The 20483-nt window shown below is 40.1% G+C and overlaps 5 protein-coding genes and 1 pseudogene across 5 annotated transcripts; 2 read left to right on the top strand and 4 right to left on the bottom strand.

Moving 5' to 3' along the window:
* Positions 1590-2236, top strand: LOC104780777. The gene has a single exon (XM_010505314.2). It carries the CDS (start codon positions 1755-1757, stop codon positions 2046-2048), a length of 294 nt encoding a protein of 97 aa, XP_010503616.1. The 5' UTR covers positions 1590-1754; the 3' UTR covers positions 2049-2236.
* LOC104780778 lies at positions 2322-3961 on the bottom strand. The gene is made up of 6 exons (XM_010505316.2): positions 3556-3961; positions 3332-3447; positions 3050-3173; positions 2800-2948; positions 2661-2723; positions 2322-2554 (listed from the first exon to the last, which is right to left on the bottom strand). Exons 1-6 carry the CDS (start codon positions 3868-3870, stop codon positions 2524-2526), a joined length of 798 nt encoding a protein of 265 aa, XP_010503618.1. The 5' UTR covers positions 3871-3961; the 3' UTR covers positions 2322-2523.
* Positions 4703-5211, bottom strand: LOC104780776. The gene has a single exon (XM_010505313.2). The coding sequence runs from the start codon at positions 5200-5202 to the stop codon at positions 4762-4764; it is 441 nt and encodes a 146-aa protein (XP_010503615.1). The 5' UTR covers positions 5203-5211; the 3' UTR covers positions 4703-4761.
* Positions 8043-8819, bottom strand: LOC104780775 (phosphatidylinositol transfer protein sfh5-like). Its single transcript, XM_010505312.1, has 2 exons — positions 8623-8819; positions 8043-8536 (listed from the first exon to the last, which is right to left on the bottom strand). The coding sequence occupies exons 1-2, from the start codon at positions 8716-8718 to the stop codon at positions 8192-8194; spliced, it is 441 nt and encodes a 146-aa protein (XP_010503614.1). The 5' UTR covers positions 8719-8819; the 3' UTR covers positions 8043-8191.
* Positions 10672-13089, top strand: LOC104780773 (NAC domain-containing protein 62). The gene is made up of 6 exons (XM_010505311.2): positions 10672-11066; positions 11253-11533; positions 11629-11850; positions 11938-12228; positions 12325-12516; positions 12642-13089. The coding sequence occupies exons 1-6, from the start codon at positions 10889-10891 to the stop codon at positions 12843-12845; spliced, it is 1368 nt and encodes a 455-aa protein (XP_010503613.1). The 5' UTR covers positions 10672-10888; the 3' UTR covers positions 12846-13089.
* Positions 13182-20483, bottom strand: part of LOC109132683 — a 19197-nt pseudogene continuing 11895 nt past the window's right edge.

Raw genomic sequence — 20483 nt, 5'->3', positions numbered from 1 at the left:
GTGTTCTAAGCACTTATCTTTTGCATGACGCCTGTTATTGATCAACACAGTTATTGCAGGACTATCTAACTTATGGTGCTCCTCTTTCGTACTCCCCAAGAAGTGCATCTCCAAAATCCACTCTCTCTGCAGTGCTTATCTCTGGAAAGGTTGTGCCGAGGGACATCACACTGCTCGTGTTGCCTAAAATACTGTCACCAAACCAAAAGACCAAGGAGGCCTAGGGATACGGGATCTTTTCTTCTGGAACAGAGCTTGCTCCATCAAGTTAATCTGGCTTCTTTTCTTCCGATCAGGGTCAGTGTGGGTTGCGTGGTTCAAACTCTATTTCCTCAAGGGTCCGGTGAACAAGTTCTGGACACTGAAGAAGCGCCAAAACTACTCCTGGATGGCGAATAAGCTACTCAAGTTCAGGGATGATGTTTATAGCTGGATAAAGTTAAGGGTGGGCAATGGTGTTACCTGTCGATTCTGGTCTGATAACTGGTCTCCATATGGGAAACTCTCTGACTATCTGTGCTCGGGAAGGGACTCACGACTGGGGATCCCATCAACTGCAACACTCCAACAGCTCTTCCTTCGTGGTCAATGGTTGCTCCCTCATGCACGGACTGATAATCAGGTTTCTCTCCTAACCCACCTTACAACACTTACCTTAACAGATGAAGAGGATCGATTTGAATGGGAAGTAGAAGGCAAGGTGTATACACGATACTCAACTGGACTGGTTTATGGTCTCCTTCGGTCTGCTTCCCCTCTTGTACCATGGGCTAAAGCAGTCTGGTTCGCCGGCGGGATCCCGAAGCACAAGTTCCACACTTGGCTACTCACCTTAAACCGTTGTCCTACTCGCGATCGTCTCCTGGGATGGAGACTACAAACAGACCCACTTTGCCTTCTATGCAACGCTTCGCCTGAAAGCAGGGACCACCTGTTCTTCAACTGCACCTACGCCTTCGCTATCTGGACTCAAATCGCCACTAGATGCCAATGCTAATCCTATCCTTCCTGGGATACGACACTGGAACGCATGCAATCTTTAAGGGGACCCGAAAGCTTTGACTCGTCTAACACTATTAGCCTGGCAGTGTACATTGTATCTTCTTTGGGAGGAACGCAATCGTCGCCTACATCATCGTCAATTCCGATCAATTGACGCCTTGCTCCGACAGGTGGACTCTATCATCCGTAACAAGATTACAAAGATTAGGGAATCAAACACTTCCTTATCATCGTCGATGTTCGATCTCTGGTTCTCAAGTTAAGACGTTGTACACCCTACGACGTTTCACTATTCCATCGGCTACAAACCCTATCTCTAGGTTCTTACTAAGCTCTTTTGACTATTGTGTTGTATTATTGGGCTCATCTTTTACTAGATTCCCTAATCTAAACTCTAAAACGCTGGGCTTTTGTAACATTTTATTTCTCTTTGCATTTAAATAAAAACCTCTTTCAAAAAAAAAAAAGTCTTCAAAATAAAAATAATTGTAATAGTCATTGCATGTGTTATGCACCACGTGTTGTTACTTCTCTAAGACAGGAAAATGATGTCGACAAAACAATGAAGAAAATAACAGATACATTGAACCTGGACACTTTAAAATTCCAAAGACCAAAACAAAAAAAATGGCTATTAAAAGGATCTTCACAACACAGAGGGATAACAGTTTAACACAGAAACAGCAAACACCACAGAAAACACTTTTATTCTTTAAACCACAAAGCAAAAAACAAAAAAACTATTCAATTTAATGGGGAAAGGTGGAAATTATGCGACGGTGGCGACGGAAGAGGTTGAGGAGTTACGGAGGAGGAACGGAGAGTTGGAGAGAGAAATGGAGGAGATGAAGAAACAGATGGTTCAGCTGTGGCGGCGGACTGTGGTGGCGGAAGAGGCCGAGGAGAGACTCTGCTCGCAATTGGCTGAGCTTGAGGTCGAGTCTCTAGATCAGGCGCGTGACTATCAGTCTCGTATTCTCTTCCTCATGGAGCAAATCTCCCGTCTCTCTGCTTCCTCCCTTGAAGTCGTTGTTACTAATTCATAGATTGATGGATATGTCACTGACCTGACTTCGTGCATCAAACTATATTTTAACAAGATTGATTGAGACTTTTTTGATTAACGATAATATAATTAAAAGTAAATGAGAGCTTCACAACAGCAACATAAATTAGGTAGAAAGAGCATCAAACTATATTTTAACAAGAGTTTATCCAATGCCTTTTTTGATGATTGGCGAGTAAATTTGTATGAACCAACTATATATATATATATATATAATCATCTTATTCTCATACAGAGCATAAATGTGTTCTCATTATTCTGAACCTATATAATCCATTTCGATTGATGATGAGAGTATTTTAAAATTTTAAAGAGAATCAAACATTGCTAGAGTAGTAGCCAAAGAATCCAACAAGAGTTCTTCTTCTTAGCATGAGCATCTAAAAGTAAAAAGACATTACATTTTGTCTTTAATAGATTCTGGTGATGACCATCTAAGACAAAAGCCTCAGTGACTACTTTCGTTTGCCCTTTATCTCCGGGTCCCTGTACTCCAAACAACAGAGAATAATGATAGCTCGATCAAATTCAAGAATTCTACAGATTCCTCCTATATTTGATCGATGGAATAGCAGAGAAATCGGATTCAAACCTCTGGATATGGTCTAGAATCATAAGTCTTGGCCCTGGTGGTATGCTCACATCTCTTAGCGCGCTGGATACAAAATTCACCAACTTGAATAGCTGCTGCTACATAAACAAAATCTTGAATAGGATAATTCTGATTATACCTATCAGTGAGCAATGGCAATGTGGGATCAGTTAAAAGTCCTTTCTTGAAGTTCTTCTCGTATTTTTCTAGACCAAGCTGAAGAAGCATAGTTCTTCCTCGTGTGTAAAACGGGTCTTCAACGCTCGGTTTAGAGAATCTTTCTCCCAACTAGAGACAGAGAAGGGAAAAACAGAGTTAAGAGCAAATGCTAATAATATACAGTTTCATGAGTAGCATTGGTGTCAAGTCTCAAAATTTTGAAAACTTGCCTTAAAAAATATCCCTTGGAAAACAGCAAAACCAGCAGCGGTGGTGATTGCGTTCATAGGTTGTCCTTGCAAGCCTTGGCTCACCAAAGAGTATGCAAATCCAGATCCTAATGCTGCCACTACGCTGCAAAATTTAAATCATTACTGTCTTTAACACTCTTCACTCACAATGATAACCAAACTCTTAAGACTAATCCCAAATTACAAAACCTTATCAAGACATCTACACACAGAGATTACAAATATTAGTGACTGAAGCAGCTCACAGGAGTTGAAACTTACGCAGATTCAATATCCTCTTTGCCTCGAATCCGCTTCATGACTGAAGCAATTCCAGCATTAACACCGGTAATGGCAGCAAAATTACGAGCCTGAACCCAAGGTCCACCCACAAGTGCCTACAGATTCATTCACAGATCTCTCAATTCACTCATACCTCAATTTACAACATTAACTTTATTTTGAAAGATGGGGATAAGGGTTTATATATGGGAGTGTATTAAAACCTGAGCTTGTTTCATTGAAGCTATGGCTTGAAGGTCAACGCCGCCAGCCTGAGGCATTTCAGGAGAGAGTGTTCCCATGAGACCACCAATGAAAGCTCCTTGGACACCGCTCATGGTTGATACGACGGCGGCTTCCACTGGTATTGATTGTTTCGATAGCCAAGTCTTGAAACCAGTTTCTACTTCCTTGAATTTGACCTGGAACTGCTGAATTGGATTCTGCTGATCGTTGAATAGACTCGCCATCGCCATCATTTCTCCGCCGCTTCTTCTCTGACTCTGATCTCCTCCTCCTCCGCCGCCGCTTACCCCCATATCTATTTCTCTCGTTTCGTTTCTGTTGCGATTTCTGGAGTTTTTTTTTCTTTTTTTTTTCTTTCGGTTCTCTGCTTCTCGTCTTATCTCCCTCCTTCCTTCTCATATTTCCCATTGGGTTATATACGATTACTTGGGCCTATTAAGGCCCATTTATCGTCTTTGCTATTTTTTTCTTTTTCTTTTTACTCAGTTCTGATATCTAAAAATGCTCAATTTCTCCGTTACTTTGTCAATGGTAATATGTGCACAGATTTATGAAAAGCTGAAGAAATGTGCATGGTAGCAGATTGTAAGGTACAGAAGACTGTCTCTATATTAGATGTTGGATTTGAAAGAAAAGACAACTTCAGAATTTGGAATACTATCATTTGATCTCTTCATATACCAAAATGCTGATCTGGACCTTTTGCCTATTTCACACAAGTCGAAATGTGACAGTAGTCTAAACCATACCTAAAGATTTTGATGTCTTAACAATGAGTACTAACTAAGGAAACATCATTCATATTCAAAAATGGATATATTAAGTAAAGAAAGTAGTAATTGTAAGTATATGCTACTACAGTAGTATACGTACCAGAATCATCCTTTTTGGAATGCAAAGAAGAGCACCACCTGTTGAGGGGGAAGTCTCCCCCTACGTTAAATACTACGAAAACAAAAACGTCCAGAAGAGAGTGGCAGAACTATGAAGTCTCTCTCTACGTTAAATACTACATAGATAGTTCAACAATACTAAGATAAAGTACTTCTTCAGACAGAGAAGCTAAGCCTAGTCTCTCTGGAAGAGCGCATAAATATTGTCTCTTATTGCATAGTTGAGATATAGAAAAAAAGTAAGTTATTCTAGGTGAGATAAAAGAAGATAAGCAAAAGACCAACAAAGATTTAGTTCATCTCCATTCCATCTCCAGCTTGACTGCAGATTGGGCTCACAGCAGCAAAAGACCTCTCGAAAGGAGAAGAAAGAAACTGGACATCACGCCGAACACGCTTAACGCAGCTTTCAGAGGGCTGACTCTCATCATCAAGCTTCCTCCGGACTCCTCTAACCGCGTGCTCCTCATCGGAAGAAAGTGGGAATATCCGACCACTAGCTCGGCACAAAGAGTTATGGTTATCATACAAAATCCTTTGGTTGCAGTTCTTGTCACAGACGTGACTCAACCCAGTTAGTCTGCAACGGTACATATTCCCACAAACATTCTCATTCTCGCATTTCCAATCACATTTATGACACGGATCGGGTCCATCGATACCAAGTATAGCAGACAAGTAAATAACATTGGCCGCAGAACCAACCACTGAAGATTTTCCAAATACCTCCATTGTACTTCACTTCTCAAACCGTCTTCACACTCTACATAACCCCCCAAAAAAATCGAATAAACGATTAATATCTCTAATTGTCTATACACAATCAATTTCGTATTAGATAAGCTCAAAATCACATGTGCTACATATAAATATGTTAATCCTAATAGGTTTAGGAAAATTTCATAAAGTCTTAAGTTTGTAATATGTTAATCCTAATAGGTTTAGGAAAAGATAAAACATATAAATATAGGAGTCTATGGAGAGGTGTTCCATAAGACTTGAGAAAAGAGAGATTTAGTTTTTGAGAGAGTTTTCTAAATCATTATTAAGAAAAGGTGTTCTTATATTCTTCAAGTTTATCTTTTAGAAACAACATCGTTCTCAACACGTGTTACCATACCAATGGGCTCATATGGATTTCGATGCGCAGTTACATCTGGACACGAAGGGATTTCAACCCATTGTTGTAAAGCTGGATTACCCACGAAGGATAGATATTTGAAATTCTTAGTGTAGCCACAATAGAGACTAAGCCAAATCAATCCATTGGAGGAACCTGCCCAGAAGCAATCATTCGTAGAGAGATTCGGATGCGGTCGAAAAGGCGCGATATAAGAAACTATGGATTTGGGAAGACCCAAGCCAATAACTTCTGTGATGGGATGATGATACTCTAGTACGAGCATGAGCGACCAAGAGGACAAGGAGTACAATGGGTGCAACGAGACAAAGAGACTACGAAAATACGTCGAGTCTATTACCGATTTCAATGTTTTACATACCAATTTGCATTTGGCGATGCTTTTCAATGGCAATCGAGCAATTACGTATATACCTCCACCAACATCGATACTGGGAGTGTTGTTCTTCTTCCCGTCTCCGTTGGGATTGTGCTAACTCTCATCATAGGGTTAGGGTTTCCCATGGCCAACTATTTGCGCATTCTTAATTTTTTTTTTTTTTTTGGAGGAGTATTGCTAACCTTTTTATATGGGAAAAGCGATCTGTAACCCCTTCGTAAGTTTCATATAGCACCACAACTACACAAAATTTAAACCTCGATCTCGGTCCACACAAATCGGAAGTTCGAAACCTCATAACACATAAAATCAAAATTCATAACCTAAAGACACATAAACACGGTTTATGTTCGGTTTACTACTACCTAGACAATCCACATTAGGACTAAAAAAACCGGATTTAACCTCAGTACAACCCGAATTTAAGATCGAAATCTCTAAATCTCAGAATTGAAGAACCCAAGATTTTGAGAACCAATAAATCTAATTGATTGGTTTGTTGATGGCGATATTCATGATGATGAAGTCGAATCATCCAACCACGTTGCAAATCATCTCAGTCACCACTCACCACCACACGATGAATCTGATAGTAAGGAGAGCCTTCTCAAGGCATTGTCTTTCAAGTAAAATTGTCTCAAGGCACTTTTAGTCAAGGATGAATGAGATTAGAAGAGACAACAGGTCTGTTTATTATTCTCTTGTATGATTCGGTTTGCTCAATCTCTGTAACTATTTTTCTATGTTTTATATTGCTTTTTGTGTTCTCTCCAATTATTTAAATGATAATGCACCATCTTCTCAACCTGCAAATTCTTTGTTATAAGCTAAGCAATGATAATGATTCACCAAAATGAGACAACATTGAGACTCTACATCACTAAGTTTGTCTCTTCTGCGAACGATGTCATGCTTTCCCCCAGGATCAATGCGGGAAATCCTCTGCTGCAATCGTTTTCACTTACAACAACACTAATCCAACTTCTTATTGAGTTTTACAGAAAAAGTGGACCAAAATTGAGATTGACTTAAATCCAACTTCATATATCCGCAATTCTCTTTCAAATAACGTGTTCTCAGAAGGTTTTTTCTCCACAAAACAACGGGAAAAATTCTTCAATTTCTTCTCTCGACAACGAAACAGAGAATTTCAATTTCATAATCGATACTTCTCTTCACGCCAATTTCAATTCTGACGGTCTTTGCCGGTGATTCAACATCATGTTCACTAACAGCTCTTCTCATCCTCAGATTTTACGGCAGAGCCGCCGCAAATACATCACTGTTCCTCGCTCCTCCTCCTATAAGCTTCTCGTTCAAAACGCCAGCAGCGGAGACGTATCTCTTTGTTTTGTGATCCGGAGATGAAGAAAGAGGAAAAGGAGATGGTTCAGGCTTTAATTTTGGTTTAGTATTGGTTTTAAGTGGTCAGGTGTTTAATTTTGGTTTAGTGTTGGTTTTAAGTGGTTTAGTATTAGTTTAAGTCATAAACCAATAAATTCATTGTTCGTGTGTTATGAGGTTTTTAACTTTCAAATTATGTGGAAACTGGACTAGAACTTCTGATTTGTGTGGCCAGAGATCCAGATATGAATTCTGTATAGTTATGGTACTATATGAAACTTTCGAGGGGGATACAAATCGTTTTTCCTTTTATATGCGTAGTTAGGATTTTATGGGCTAATAATTTATTGGGCTTTTTACGTTGCATTTATGATTTCACGTTAAATTGAAATCTTATTGATCATTTAGATTTTTTTTTATTCATTTCTTTGACGACAAATTGTAAGAATTTTAGTTAGTTAGTTAGTTTTTTTTTTTTTTTTTTTTTTTAACAATAACACTGCTGATCACGTTAACTGTACAAGGAAGGAGCAGGACTTACACAGCTAGCTAGATTTAGTCTCCAGGGGGATTTGCATCTTTCAATTTGTTGAATTATATGTTTCAGAGAAACATAAAGCAGATCGAGATCTTAATTCACACACGATAGCAGATGGGCATGCATATCGACTTAAGAAACGTTGGTTAGCAAATTTCATTTAGCAAAACTGATTTATATTTAATTGAATTAAAGAAGAATCATTGTGAAATACAAAGAACAAACAAAGCCAAACCAATCTGGTAGTAACAAATCAAATCAAATATAGGTGACATACAACAATGACATTCAAATTACTTTCACAAATTTAATTATATCATTAAGCGGTGACAACAGCTTCTTTCTCTTCTTGTTTACTCTCCTCCTTTACTGGTTCAGCCTCAACAGTTTTCACGGCTTCCGCCTCAACCTCAACCTTTTCTGGTGCAGCTACCACAACCTCATCGACCTTTTCTGTTGCGGCCGCTACGTTCTCCACTTTCTCAGGTGCTGCTGCTTCACCAGAAGAGGAAGACTCTTCCACGGCTGCAACCTCTGGTTCAGAAGCAGGAGTTGTTTCCTTGGTCTGCTCGACCTCAGATGTCTCCTTAGCTTCGACGGAAGTTGTTTCGGTGGTTTCAGTCTCTGTCTGGTTCTGTTTCTCACCGCTTTCTGTGTTGTTCTCCTGTGTTAACATACCAAAAAGATCATAACCTGTTAAAGCGGTTCTGTGACAAAACCTAAATTTTCATATTTAAAACCTAGATTTACCTTGGCTATTACGGTTTCAGAGACAGGCTTAGGAACAGAGCCTTCTTCGTTGTTGTTCATGTCTGATTCCTTGGGTCTACTCGCACAGCCACCCATTATTATATTTTTTTTATTGTTTTTGTGATTTTTGGTTGGGTGTAGGCTGTGGAGTTTTATTTTTCTCTTCGGTTTATTATTGTTGACCCGAGGATTGAGAAAATGAAGTGAACATGATCAGGGTTATATAGATGTGAAGATGCATGATTCCGAATTTTATGGAGAGCCTCTGGTATTTTTTTTGTGTATCTGTGGTGTGTTGAATAATTCATATGGCTAAGAATAGAGTTATTTACAGATCGGGTAGGAACTTATATTAAGAGTTATGCGGAGAGTTAAGCGTAAATTTAGAGATTTCTGTGTTTAAAAAGCTTCATTGGTATGGTCAAAGGTATGTAAGTTTCGTGGACCTCTCATCTATTGTGCTCTATTTTTAGTCGGTCGACTCGATATATACATATACATACTACTACGCACAATATTAATTCGGGTTTCTTTGATTCTAGTAAATTGGAAAGAAAATATTATTTTGCCATATGCCACGATGGAATATGAAAACGATAAGCAGTTTTTTTTTTGCTATAGCATAGTTTTGCTGAATTACGTTTCATATCGACTTACATTATGTAACCTTTTTTTGTCGAGTGAGGAACCTTTCTTTCTTTTTTCTTTATCTTGTTTGTGTTTGTAATACGTTAAGAATGGAGCTAATTAATTAAGTAAATGACAGTGAAGAAGATAAAACTTAAGTAAATAACAATAATGTGACTTATAACGTTTAACAAGAACAAAAAATGTGACTCTCAAATAAATATATATTCAAAAACGTATTCAGTTTAACCAATTTGGTAAAATTCATCAACTCGTTAGTAACTTCAGATGCACATATAGAAAATCACATGTTGTAGAAAAATAACACATCTCAGTATTTGAACGACAATTTTATTCTTATTCATCGAATGTATAAAATAGTCTGACAACGTGCTTGTTGCAAGTGAATCGTACATATACATTAGAATCGGGGACAATGCACGAAAAAAAAAAATTACTAACGTAGGATAGTGTGCTCCATGATCGTGTTTACGAGTTCGAGCAAACGAGAAACATTCAAAATCCAAAAAAAAAAACCCAAAATGCTCAGAGAAATAAATATAAAAAGATTGTGCTTGTCGCTATTGGCTCGTTGGTAGCATTCAAGCATGGGTCAGTGCTTGTGACTACGAGCCCGAGCGATCGACCACATATACCAAACCAAAACAAAAAGAAAAAAAAATATAGGGTAATTGTCATAAATATCATTAAAATAAGTTTTTATTCTAAAAATGCTATAATTTAGTTTTTTTTTTCAAAAATATCATTAAAATATATTTTTTTCCAAAAATACCACATAATTGAACTAAAATTCTAATACTAAAAACTAATTTCTAAATTCTAAATACTAAACCATACTCCTAAAAACTATACCTTAAAACTAAATGTGTCAACCCAAACCTAAAAAAAAAATTCTACATCCTTAAAAATCAATTTTTTGTATTTGTGGTAATTTTGGAAAAAAAACTTTTGTGATATTTTTGGAAAAAAAAAACTAAAATGTAATATTTTTGGAAATTTTTTTTTTAATGGTATTTAAAAGAATTTCTCAAAAATATACTGTATATATATATAAAGACATTTCCAAAAAAAGTCAAGAAAAGCGAAACTTCCCACAGAACTCACAAACAAAGTGACATGCACCGAAGCTTCCTTTCCCGCTTCATCCACATGTCATTATTTCATTCGTTTTATGACATTTTTTTTTAATATGGCAACCACTTTCTCAACTTTACCCCTTCCTCTTGCGTTAATATCCCAAAGTCCCAAAAAGGGCAAAATCGTACATCAACACCACTAAAACGCGTAACGTACTTGGTATAGCGCGTGTAACACACTAAACCTCTCCACGCGCTGTTATCACCACCACCCTCTCTCTTTATAATTTCTTCACAAAAGGAAAAAATCAAAGTTCACATCTTCTTCTCTTCTTCCTCACTTTACCAAAATCACCGATTCGAGTTTTAGGGTTTTTGTTTTCTGATATTTTTTAAATTGTTATCTTCTTCTTCGTGATACCTTCGAATCGTATCTCTGAGATATATATAAACAATAATTCTGATTCGTAGTATCTGGGAATCTTCTTCAATCTTGGGTGTTCGATTCGTTCAAAAAAAAACAAAAAAAAAAAGCCGATTCAATGAATCAGAATCTTGAATTTCTATCAATGGATTCATTACCAGTTGGATTAAGATTCCGTCCCACTGACGAGGAGCTGATCCGTTACTATCTCCGTAAAAAGATCAACGGTCACGATGGCGACGTCAAAGCTATCCGTGAGATCGATATTTGCAAATGGGAGCCTTGGGATTTACCTGGTAACCCCTTCTTCTTCTTCTTCTTCTTAGAAATGCTGTAACTTTACGAAATCTTGAATTAGTTTCGATGTTTTTTTGATAAAGTCAGTAACTTTAGGAGTTTTAATCTGTTTGATATAAGTTTAGTTTGTGTCGCTGAGAGATATGATTAAAAAGATGTGATTTTGGTTGTTTGTTTGTTTGTAGATTTTTCTGTGATCAAAACAAAAGACTCAGAGTGGCTCTTCTTCTGTCCATTGGATCGGAAGTATCCTAACGGAAGTAGACAGAACCGAGCAACTGTGGCAGGTTACTGGAAGGCGACAGGGAAAGACCGGAAGATAAAAAACGGTAAGACTAAGATTATCGGTGTGAAGAGAACTCTTGTTTTCCACGCTGGTCGTGCTCCTAAAGGAACAAGAACCAATTGGGTTATTCATGAGTATCGTGCCACGGAGAATGATCTTAGCGGTACTAATCCTGGCCAGGTAAATGATAATGCACACTCTGTAGATGTGTAACCATTTGGAAAACTGATTTGGTTATGGAATCTTGATCATTGTGATTGTGGTGATATATGCAGAGTCCGTTTGTGATATGCAAGTTGTTCAAGAAACAAGAACTGAATTTAGCAGAAGAAGATTCCAAATCGGATGAAGCTGAACCTGCTGTCTCGTCTCCAACTGTTGAAGTATCTGAGGTCAGTAAAACAGAAGACGTGAAGCCTTATGACATTGCAGAGTCTTCTCTTGTAATCTCCGGAGATTCTCATAGTGACGCTTGTGATGAGGCTACAACTGCCGAGGTGAAGACATTGTCTTTAGTTGTTTCTTCTTAGATGATTGTCTTAGTGTCGGTTTGAAAACTAAATACTTTTTGTTTTGACATGCAGCTTGTAGATTTTGATTGGTATCCGGAATTGGAGTCCCTGGATTGCAAGCTGTTCTCCCCATTACACTCTCAATTCCAATGCGAGCTTGGTGGATCCACATTTCAGCCTGGCTCAAGTAATTTTTCAGGGAATGAGACCAACAACTTCCAAGTTCAGACTCAGTATGGTACAAATGAAGTAGATACATATATATCCGAGTTTCTTGATTCTATTCTTCAGAGCCCAGACGAGGATCCAGAGAAGCACAAGTATGTTTTGCAGAGTGGCTTTGATGCCGCAACACCAGATCAGGTACATGAAGTTTCCTCAAAACTCATAATATCATTGGTGTATTCATTAAGAAAACTGAATTACATAGTTAACTCTTATTAATCTACTTGATTGCAGATTGCGCCAGCTTATCAGCAGGGCTCAGCAGTTGGCATGAGCAACGATGTTTCAGTAACGGGGATCCAGATTAGGAGTCGGCAGGCACACCTCTCAGGTTGCACCAATGAGTATATAGCGCAGGGAAATGGCCCAAGAAGGCTGCGTCTGCAAACTAACCTTAATGGCATTGACTCGAAGAGAGACAGAGAGGTGAGAATCACACCCACCTTCTTCATAAATTACTTTTATTTCTTGGTTTCTTTCAGTGGGATGTGGTTTCACGTAGCAAATTGGAATCGAACTGTGACATTAATATTAATCTTAATGCTACGCAGGCTGAGGACACAGTTGGAGAAACTATGAAGAAAGGCTGCGGAAAGCTAATGAGAACAAAGAACAAAACCGGTTTTGCGTTTAAAAGGATTATGCCCCTGAAATGTTCTTACGCTGGGCTTCTTAGGGCGGCGGTAGTTGCAGTTGTGTTCTTGATGTCAGTCTGCAGTCTAACCGTTGACTTCAGAGCATCCGCAATGCCATGAGAACTGGAACTTGCATCTGCTTACCCTGAGAATTGAAACTTTCTTCTGTATATATAGTGCTCGAACCTGGATTTTGCTTTTGTTGTTGGTTTCAGGCTTTCGCTTTAACCGGTACCAGTTTGTAGTTTTACATGTAGTTTTAGGCTTGTAAACGTCATGAACTTATGCTATGAAGAGACCAAGAACCTCTAGTTGTACTTGTTTGACTTATTAGAGTTGTTACATAATTAAAGGTTATGCTTAATCCTATTTTCCTTTCGACTCTTTGACAATGAAATAAATAGCAATGATGATATATTACGTACATGGCAGGCCAATAAAAAACTTACTCGGGAAGGCAAACAATGATGATGATACCTTCAATATAAAAAGATCTTCAAACTGAACCAAGATTTCAAAATGGAACTTTGAAGTTCAAAACATTACACTTGAAAAAAAGCTAGTGAAAATGAAAAGGACTAAACTTGCAGTTGCACTAAACTTGGAACATAAGATGAGCACACAAGTTTGCCTGGACTCCCCTGGGAAATCGTAACTTCTCCGATATTGACAGATTTGAATCCATCATCTCCAACGATGTAAGCCATTTGATAGCGACAGGTCTTGGTCCCACTGTTATTAAAAAACACTGCTACTTTCTTCTCCTCGTCAATGAAGAAGCTCGTAGGCAAGTAAGTCCAAAGACAAAAGACTAGTGACATATCGAGTGTCAAAAAAGTCCTCCAAGATACCACCTTAGGCTCAATCTTAGTGGAAATTCAAATTTTGTATGTCCTAATTGTGTCCAAGTGGTTGTATAACATAGCGAGCTTCTCATCTCTAACCCAAGAGAGAGTCATAAATTTAAAACTAGGAGAGGGAGGGCCAAACGGCGTAGGCAGACGTGGTCCAAATCGCTCTGTAGTGAAATCAAAACATAGTAAATAATCTTTAATGTATGTTATTTCTGTTACCTTTTGACCTAAAAAGTAAGTGTTTCCCTTCAAAGACACGCCAGTGCCATAAAACGGCGCGTCCCCGTCGGGATTGACTTCAAGAACCCTCCATGAATCAGAACTAAAATCGTAGACATCAATGTCCCTTCTTTTACCATGTCTGCTTCTCTTGTCATCATAGAAAAACCTCAAGATTTTGTGGTTACGGTTGTTGTTGTCGTATCCGAGAGCAAAAATGTCACGTCTGTTGAATTTGTTTCTGAGTTGAATCCATTTGGTTTGCCCTAAGTACGGATTCCATACAACGAGGCTCCAGTTGTGTGAAAACGCATATTTGTGGCAAAGTCTAGTTAGGATCTGTTTGTATGAGCATAAAGTAAATAACACACAAGCTTTGTTAACGGGGTTCGGTTTTTCCTACATCCCCGGGACCTAATCCAGAACAAATTCACTAGAACAAGATAGCAATTACAACTGCATATGATACAAGCACTACTATGCCTATCGTTCTTTTCTAGATGAATAAACCATCAAAAGATCTATCTATCTTATTGATGGGGCGACACCACACATCTTGTGTGCATCTCTCAAAACTACCTTGAAGCGCGCAAGTCTTCATGAAGCGCCTTCTCGGTATTTATATCAATTGCCCAACCCCTAGGGTTGGCAACTTTCTGATACTAAGATTTTTGTGTGTCTCATAGTAGGTTCAATTAACCTTATGCAGTTGTAATACTTAAGGTGTCAATCCAGTTGGGAATCTTTACTATCACTCAAAATGAAATCAAGAAATCACAAGTTAAGCCAATTCAAAAAGAGTGTTTTTATGTCTAACAATCCTAGAGTGATCAGAATGCAAAACGGAAATGAGTCACATAACTAGAAACGAAAATGTATGACAAGAAGCGAACAAGAATAAGTGGAACCGAAAACGATTCTAAGCATGAACAAACGAAACAGTCTCAAGAATGTAATATCAATCAAAAAGATAAAAGTCCTATGGATGGGAGTAATTGATGTCGGTGGAGTCTCCTAGTCTACAGAGTGTTTAACATACGACAAGCAAACTATCCCTAAACAATGAACATCACAACTTAGCTAATCCAATCTCTTGGCAAAAGCTACTCAAACTCAACCACTTCCAAACCTAGCTCTCGCTAGAGAAACATGATCAAGCATGGCATGAAAAACAAGTTCATTCACGTCAACAAACATCCTAGACAACTAATCTCTTAGGCTAGGAACGTAAGTCTCTGGCACTAGTTGGTCAGACATTTCATCAAACACCTTTTGGGTGTGGAAATGTCTCGAACCTAGTTCCAATTGATCAGAGAGAAACTAGTAATTCTAACACTAGTCCAGAAGGGAATCATACAAATCAAGCTTAAACACTCTACATCCTAAGATCCTCCACCTAATCTATCCCTTCCCCAAGAACTCTAGCACTACTCAGATCCGGAAATCATCACCAAAGACATAAATCCAGAAAATATTGAACAAAGCATAATAAGATAGACAAGAATGAGATGAACAACTTTGCAGAAGAAATCAAATGCAAAAACTAAACGGATTAAAAGATATCTGGATACAAAGTCTCAAACGTTTTAGGTGGCTAGGTAGAACCTTAAGAACAAAACGAGAATAAAAGATAAGATGTCCTAAACCAAGACTTAACAAAATGTATATATAGTAAAAACGTGTGAATCCCTAAAACTTAAAACGACAAGATAGAGCGTCGGTTCGGGAGTCTCCTGAAGCGTGTCAGACGGAGCGTCTTCCTGGCATGCGTGATTACGTCTGTGTGCGTCCAGTGGCTCGATTGGTGTGAGTTGGAGTGGTTCGAGCCGTGCGAGTGAAAATGGCTCGAGCATGGTCGGTGAAAGTGGCTCGAGCGTGGTCGGTGAAAGTGGCTCGAGCTGAGTGTATACGCATCTACTAAAACGATGATAACTATTGAACCACACCTCCGATTGGCTTGAAATAAACAGCATTGGAAAGATGACTCAATTATCTACAACTTTGATGAAGACGTCAAAAGCTGAATCCCTAGACCGGTTGCTCGAGTGATGGCTCGACTGAGTGGTCCGACTGGTGCCCTGAGAGTGGCTCGATTGCGTAGGTTGAGAGTGGCTCGATTGTGGAGGTTGAGAGTGGCTCGATTGTGGAGGTTGAGAGTGGCTCGATTGTGGAGGTTGAGAGTGGCTCGATTGTGGAGGTTGAAAGTGGCTCGATTGTGGCCGCTGAGAGTGGCTCGATCGTGTGCATCTCCGACGTCTCCTAAACATCTGAAATACTTCGAAATGCACAATGCATGCAAGGATGATGCAAAAACTTCCTAAACATGCAAAGTGTATAAAAGAGGTTCTAAAATGATGCAAAATGACTAGTTATCCTAGCTAAATGTATGACAAATGCATGCTAAGGAGATGCAAAATATTGACATATCAACTCCCCCAAACTTATTCTTTGCTTGCCCTCAAGCAAACAATCAAGAACAAAGTATGGAAGAGAAGTGTGAAGATGGGGTCTCAGAACCTAAAACATGCTGGATAGAGTAGTTAGAATCAAGGTCCTTGTTTTTAGTTCTATGATGCATGGTGAAAAAACTTTAATTCTTTAATCTACACATTCAATCCTATCAATCATTCCCTTTAACATTCATTAACAGAGAACCGTGAATCAATCTAAGCAATGTCATTGAACTCATTTGGCTAGGGCGAAAGGTCAGAGACATAGATGGTCTCCTTCTCAAGTGGTTTTATCAATACAGAACAAGGTTCTCTCACGAAAAGGAGTTGAGCTTAAAAGAAGGCTAAAGGTTGAAACCAACTGATGCATACAAGAGCAGCACCCTGTCTACCCAAAGAACATTCCAAATCGAAGTTGGTCCTATCTCTACCCTTCATCAGAAACTTCATCTCAAACCCATTCTTTCATTTTTTAGACTCGGTCTTAAGAGGAGCTCAATTCTTATCATTCTAGCGGATTGGGAAATCTTTATTATCAGTAAGGTTCTTTTTTTTTTCTTTTCTTCTAAGGACTCTAGACATCTTAAACATTTTACTTTCTTTTCTTTGTCTAATCTTTTCATTTTATGCCCAGAACCAGTAACTCATTATTTTGCTCAACCCAAATCCTTTACTAGACTTGTAAACCTTGAAAACACATCCCCCTCCTAAAGACTTTCTACCCTTTACTTTCTTTTTACTCTTCACTTTTCTGCACAAATCCATACCCAATGCCCAAGATCGAGTTCTCACCTAGTCCTACTAGTCCGGATAACACGAACTAGAACTACACAGGATTCTACTCTTGTCGGTTAAAACCTAACACTTTCTAACAAGCTCAACTCGGAAAAAGGCCTGACACTCAAGAATACAATTGGCTTGAAAGAAGGGTTGGTTAAGGGTGCGGGGAACTGTTCCAAAGATGGGAATCAGCTACTTGGATTAACAAGGGTGGTAAAAAGGAGAAAGATAATCCAAGTATGTATGTGGTATCCATGAGTTCAATTTCAATGCATAATAGGATAATTGCAAGTCAGGATTAGGTTCAGGTAGATAAAGAATGATATCAATTCAAAACATGCTTCAATCTTACAATTTCAAGTTCAATCAACGTGCATCAAAGAACTAATAACAAGGGGCTTGATCCTATCCTATTGAATCCAACATGCTACCAAGGTTACAATCATCATCAACCCCTATGCTAAATGCAACAACCCTATATGAATGATACTAGACTCAGTCCTAATATGCAAGTGCAAACTACATGAACACTCTGTTTTTGTGGAAATTTTCGAAATTTTTCAATTTTTTTTTTTTGGTTTTTCTAATGCAAATATATAGATGCAGACTTAAACATGATATGATGCAAAAAATTTGAAATAAGAATCACAAGACACAACATAAGATACATCATCTCAAACCCTCCCCCAAACTTAAATTACACAGTCTCTTGTGTAAGAAAAATTTGCAGAAGGATTTAAGAATCACAACAGAAACAATGCAGGAATGAAGTGGTATATACAAGGGAAGGTAGGAGTACCTCAATAGTAGAAGAATGAGTCGGAGCTCGCCCAAGGAGTGGGTGCGTGATACTGGCTCTGTCCTTCACCGTGTTCGGGATCCGCGGGAGTGACCTCAGCTGGTTGGCCGAGTTGCTGTTCAACCGCTTGCGTGTTCTGATACATGTTCGGCTGCTCGTCACACTGCATGTCATCGACTCTGGACTCTCCATGGTCCGATTCTAGCACAACTACCTCGGTAGGTGGATAATCGCCTTGATGTTCGACCTGCTGCTCAACCTCTTGCTCACCTTGAGCTGCGGAGCGACGCGCTGATCGACGACTTGAAGAGGCTCTAGAACCACGCGAACCTTGTCTCTTTCTCTCCCGAGATTCATGTGACAAGTGGCGTGAAGGGGTGGGTGTAGGTTGACGCTCCCTAGGCACATAGGAAGATTGACGTGCTGGGGAGGGAACCGGAGAGAGTGTTCTCTGATGAGTTAGCTCGAGTGTCACGGAGGCTTGTCCCGGCATGGGTCTGGTGTCCTCGGAGATAGACCTAGGGACGGCGGTAGTGGAAGTCGAGCAGCTAAACTTGCGCATGAAGTTTGTCATTGTCTTGGTGAAGCTGCTGAACGCCTTGTCTCTGATCTTCCCCATCGCTGAAGCTTGTTGAGGCGTTCATGAGCTGCTCTGACTCCCTTAGCTATTCTCGGGTCTGAGTACTCTTCGAAGTGAAACTGCTCAGGGCGGTACTCAACTTCGTCTTCCTCCATCGGTTCTGCTCCTGCTTCTACAATCTCGACCCGCGGCATCTCATCCCCAGGCTCGTAAAGAGTGTCCGTGGGAGGTATGAACCCTACATTTTCACCCCTCAAGATAGTAGTCAGCTCGATGCAAGGCAGGAGTAATCTCGAGTTGCCGACCTCCGGATGCACAAACTTGTCAATCAACCGTCCCTGCCTCAAACCCCGCTCCAGAGTGCGCTACTGTCGCAGGTTGTTCACGTCGATCCAACGTGGTGGGTGTGGCTCAGATAGTAATGGAACACCAGCTGCCTCGAGAAACCATGTTGCCACGCCGCCCATACACATCACTTCGGGAGAGTGTTTGCTGTTGAGTCGCGAGACCCAAGTCTTGTATGACATCATGTAGTTGAGGAGGTAGAGCGAGACGGAAGTGTCGGACGTGTCACCTTGCAGCTCGGTGCCGTCCATTGCCTTGAATGAGAGTCCTTTGAGTGCTAGATCAATCATCTCGAGCTCGCCGTTCGTGATGTATCCCTTAATCTCCTTGGCATAGAATGCATTGGCCACCGCCTTCTGGACGTAACGCAACACTGGGCTTCTCAGGTTTAGCGCCTTCATTTTTGACGAAGTGAATGTAGACATGCTTCCAATCGTCACCTAGAGTGCTGATAATTCGTGCCTATCGAACTGCGGCGTAGTCCCCGTTCTGCCGGGAAATCCAAAGATCTCTTCGATGGTTCTAAAAGTAAGGGTGTAGAACTGACCATGAACGCAAAATGCAATGTACCCCATCCCTCCATCAGACATCATGCCTGGCTCATCCGCGTATAAGTGCATCTCCAAAGTAGAAAGGAACTGGATAGTCTCCTCTTTGTATCCATTCTTAGGGGTGTTCATGAGTCGCTCCAAATGGCATCGCCTAAATAGGTACTGAACATCCTCCCCAATCCCTAATAGCTCCATCGTCTCAGGATGCGGATATCTCGTTCCACTAAATTCACACTGTTGGAACAGCTTGTAATACTCGTTGGGAGTCAACTTCGTCTCGGTAGATTTCCATCTTACAGATTTCCTGGGAGCTTGTTCTGAATGCAGCTCAAGTTCCTCCTGTTCATAATCACTGCCTTCCTCTCTTGAGTTAGAAGCTTGTGCCGGTCTCTTCCCGCGACTCTTGCTCTTAATGAGCGGATTGGCAAGTCTGCTTGATCCCGCTGCTTGGCCTGAATCCCCAACAACGACGCCGACCATGTTTTTCATTTCTAGGAAACGCCTCGTCATAGACTTAGGCGATGAGCGCTCTCCTGCCTTACGACCATAGGCATCTCTCATTTCCTCTATTATCTCAGCACTCTTTCTGCTCCGCTGAGACATCATAAACTCAAAACTAAGCAATAATATGTTAGTGCACAAATGATAAAAGGAAATATGAAGTTTAAAACTTGAATGTGCAAAGAGAGATCCGATCGAGTGGGTGACAAGGTTGATTTGTTGACTTGATCAGGATGGTGGTCGGCTCGATTGGTGTGATTGAAGACGGCTCGATTCGTACGTGGAGATGCGGGTATGAGGACGACGGTTCGACTGATGTCTCGAGTGATGCTTGTTCGTCAGGTCGAGTGGACTGGTCCTGATGCGAGTAGTGACGAACGACAACGACGACGAGAACACGTTGGTGGGGCGGGTCTTCGACGATGGCTCGATTTAGGGAGTTCAAGATGGCTCGATTGACGCTATTCGGATTGGTGTGCAGCGGACGCGTCGAGTGGTCACGAGAATGGCTCGATTGACAAAGTGTGGTGACGGCTCGATTGATGCTTCACGGGTGTGAATTGAGCGAGGGTGTGTTGTGCAGGTCGAGTCGTGTGTTGCAGCGAATAGAGGGCGACTCGATTGAGGACTCGATTGACGACGTGAGGGGCAGCAATAACGACGGCTTGATTGGTGTGGT

Source organism: Camelina sativa, chromosome 4, assembly GCF_000633955.1.
Source record: "Camelina sativa cultivar DH55 chromosome 4, Cs, whole genome shotgun sequence".
Taxonomy (NCBI): domain Eukaryota; kingdom Viridiplantae; phylum Streptophyta; class Magnoliopsida; order Brassicales; family Brassicaceae; genus Camelina; species Camelina sativa.
The sequence above is the reverse complement of the archived record's forward strand: the minus strand, read 5'-3'. Positions and strand labels throughout refer to the sequence as shown.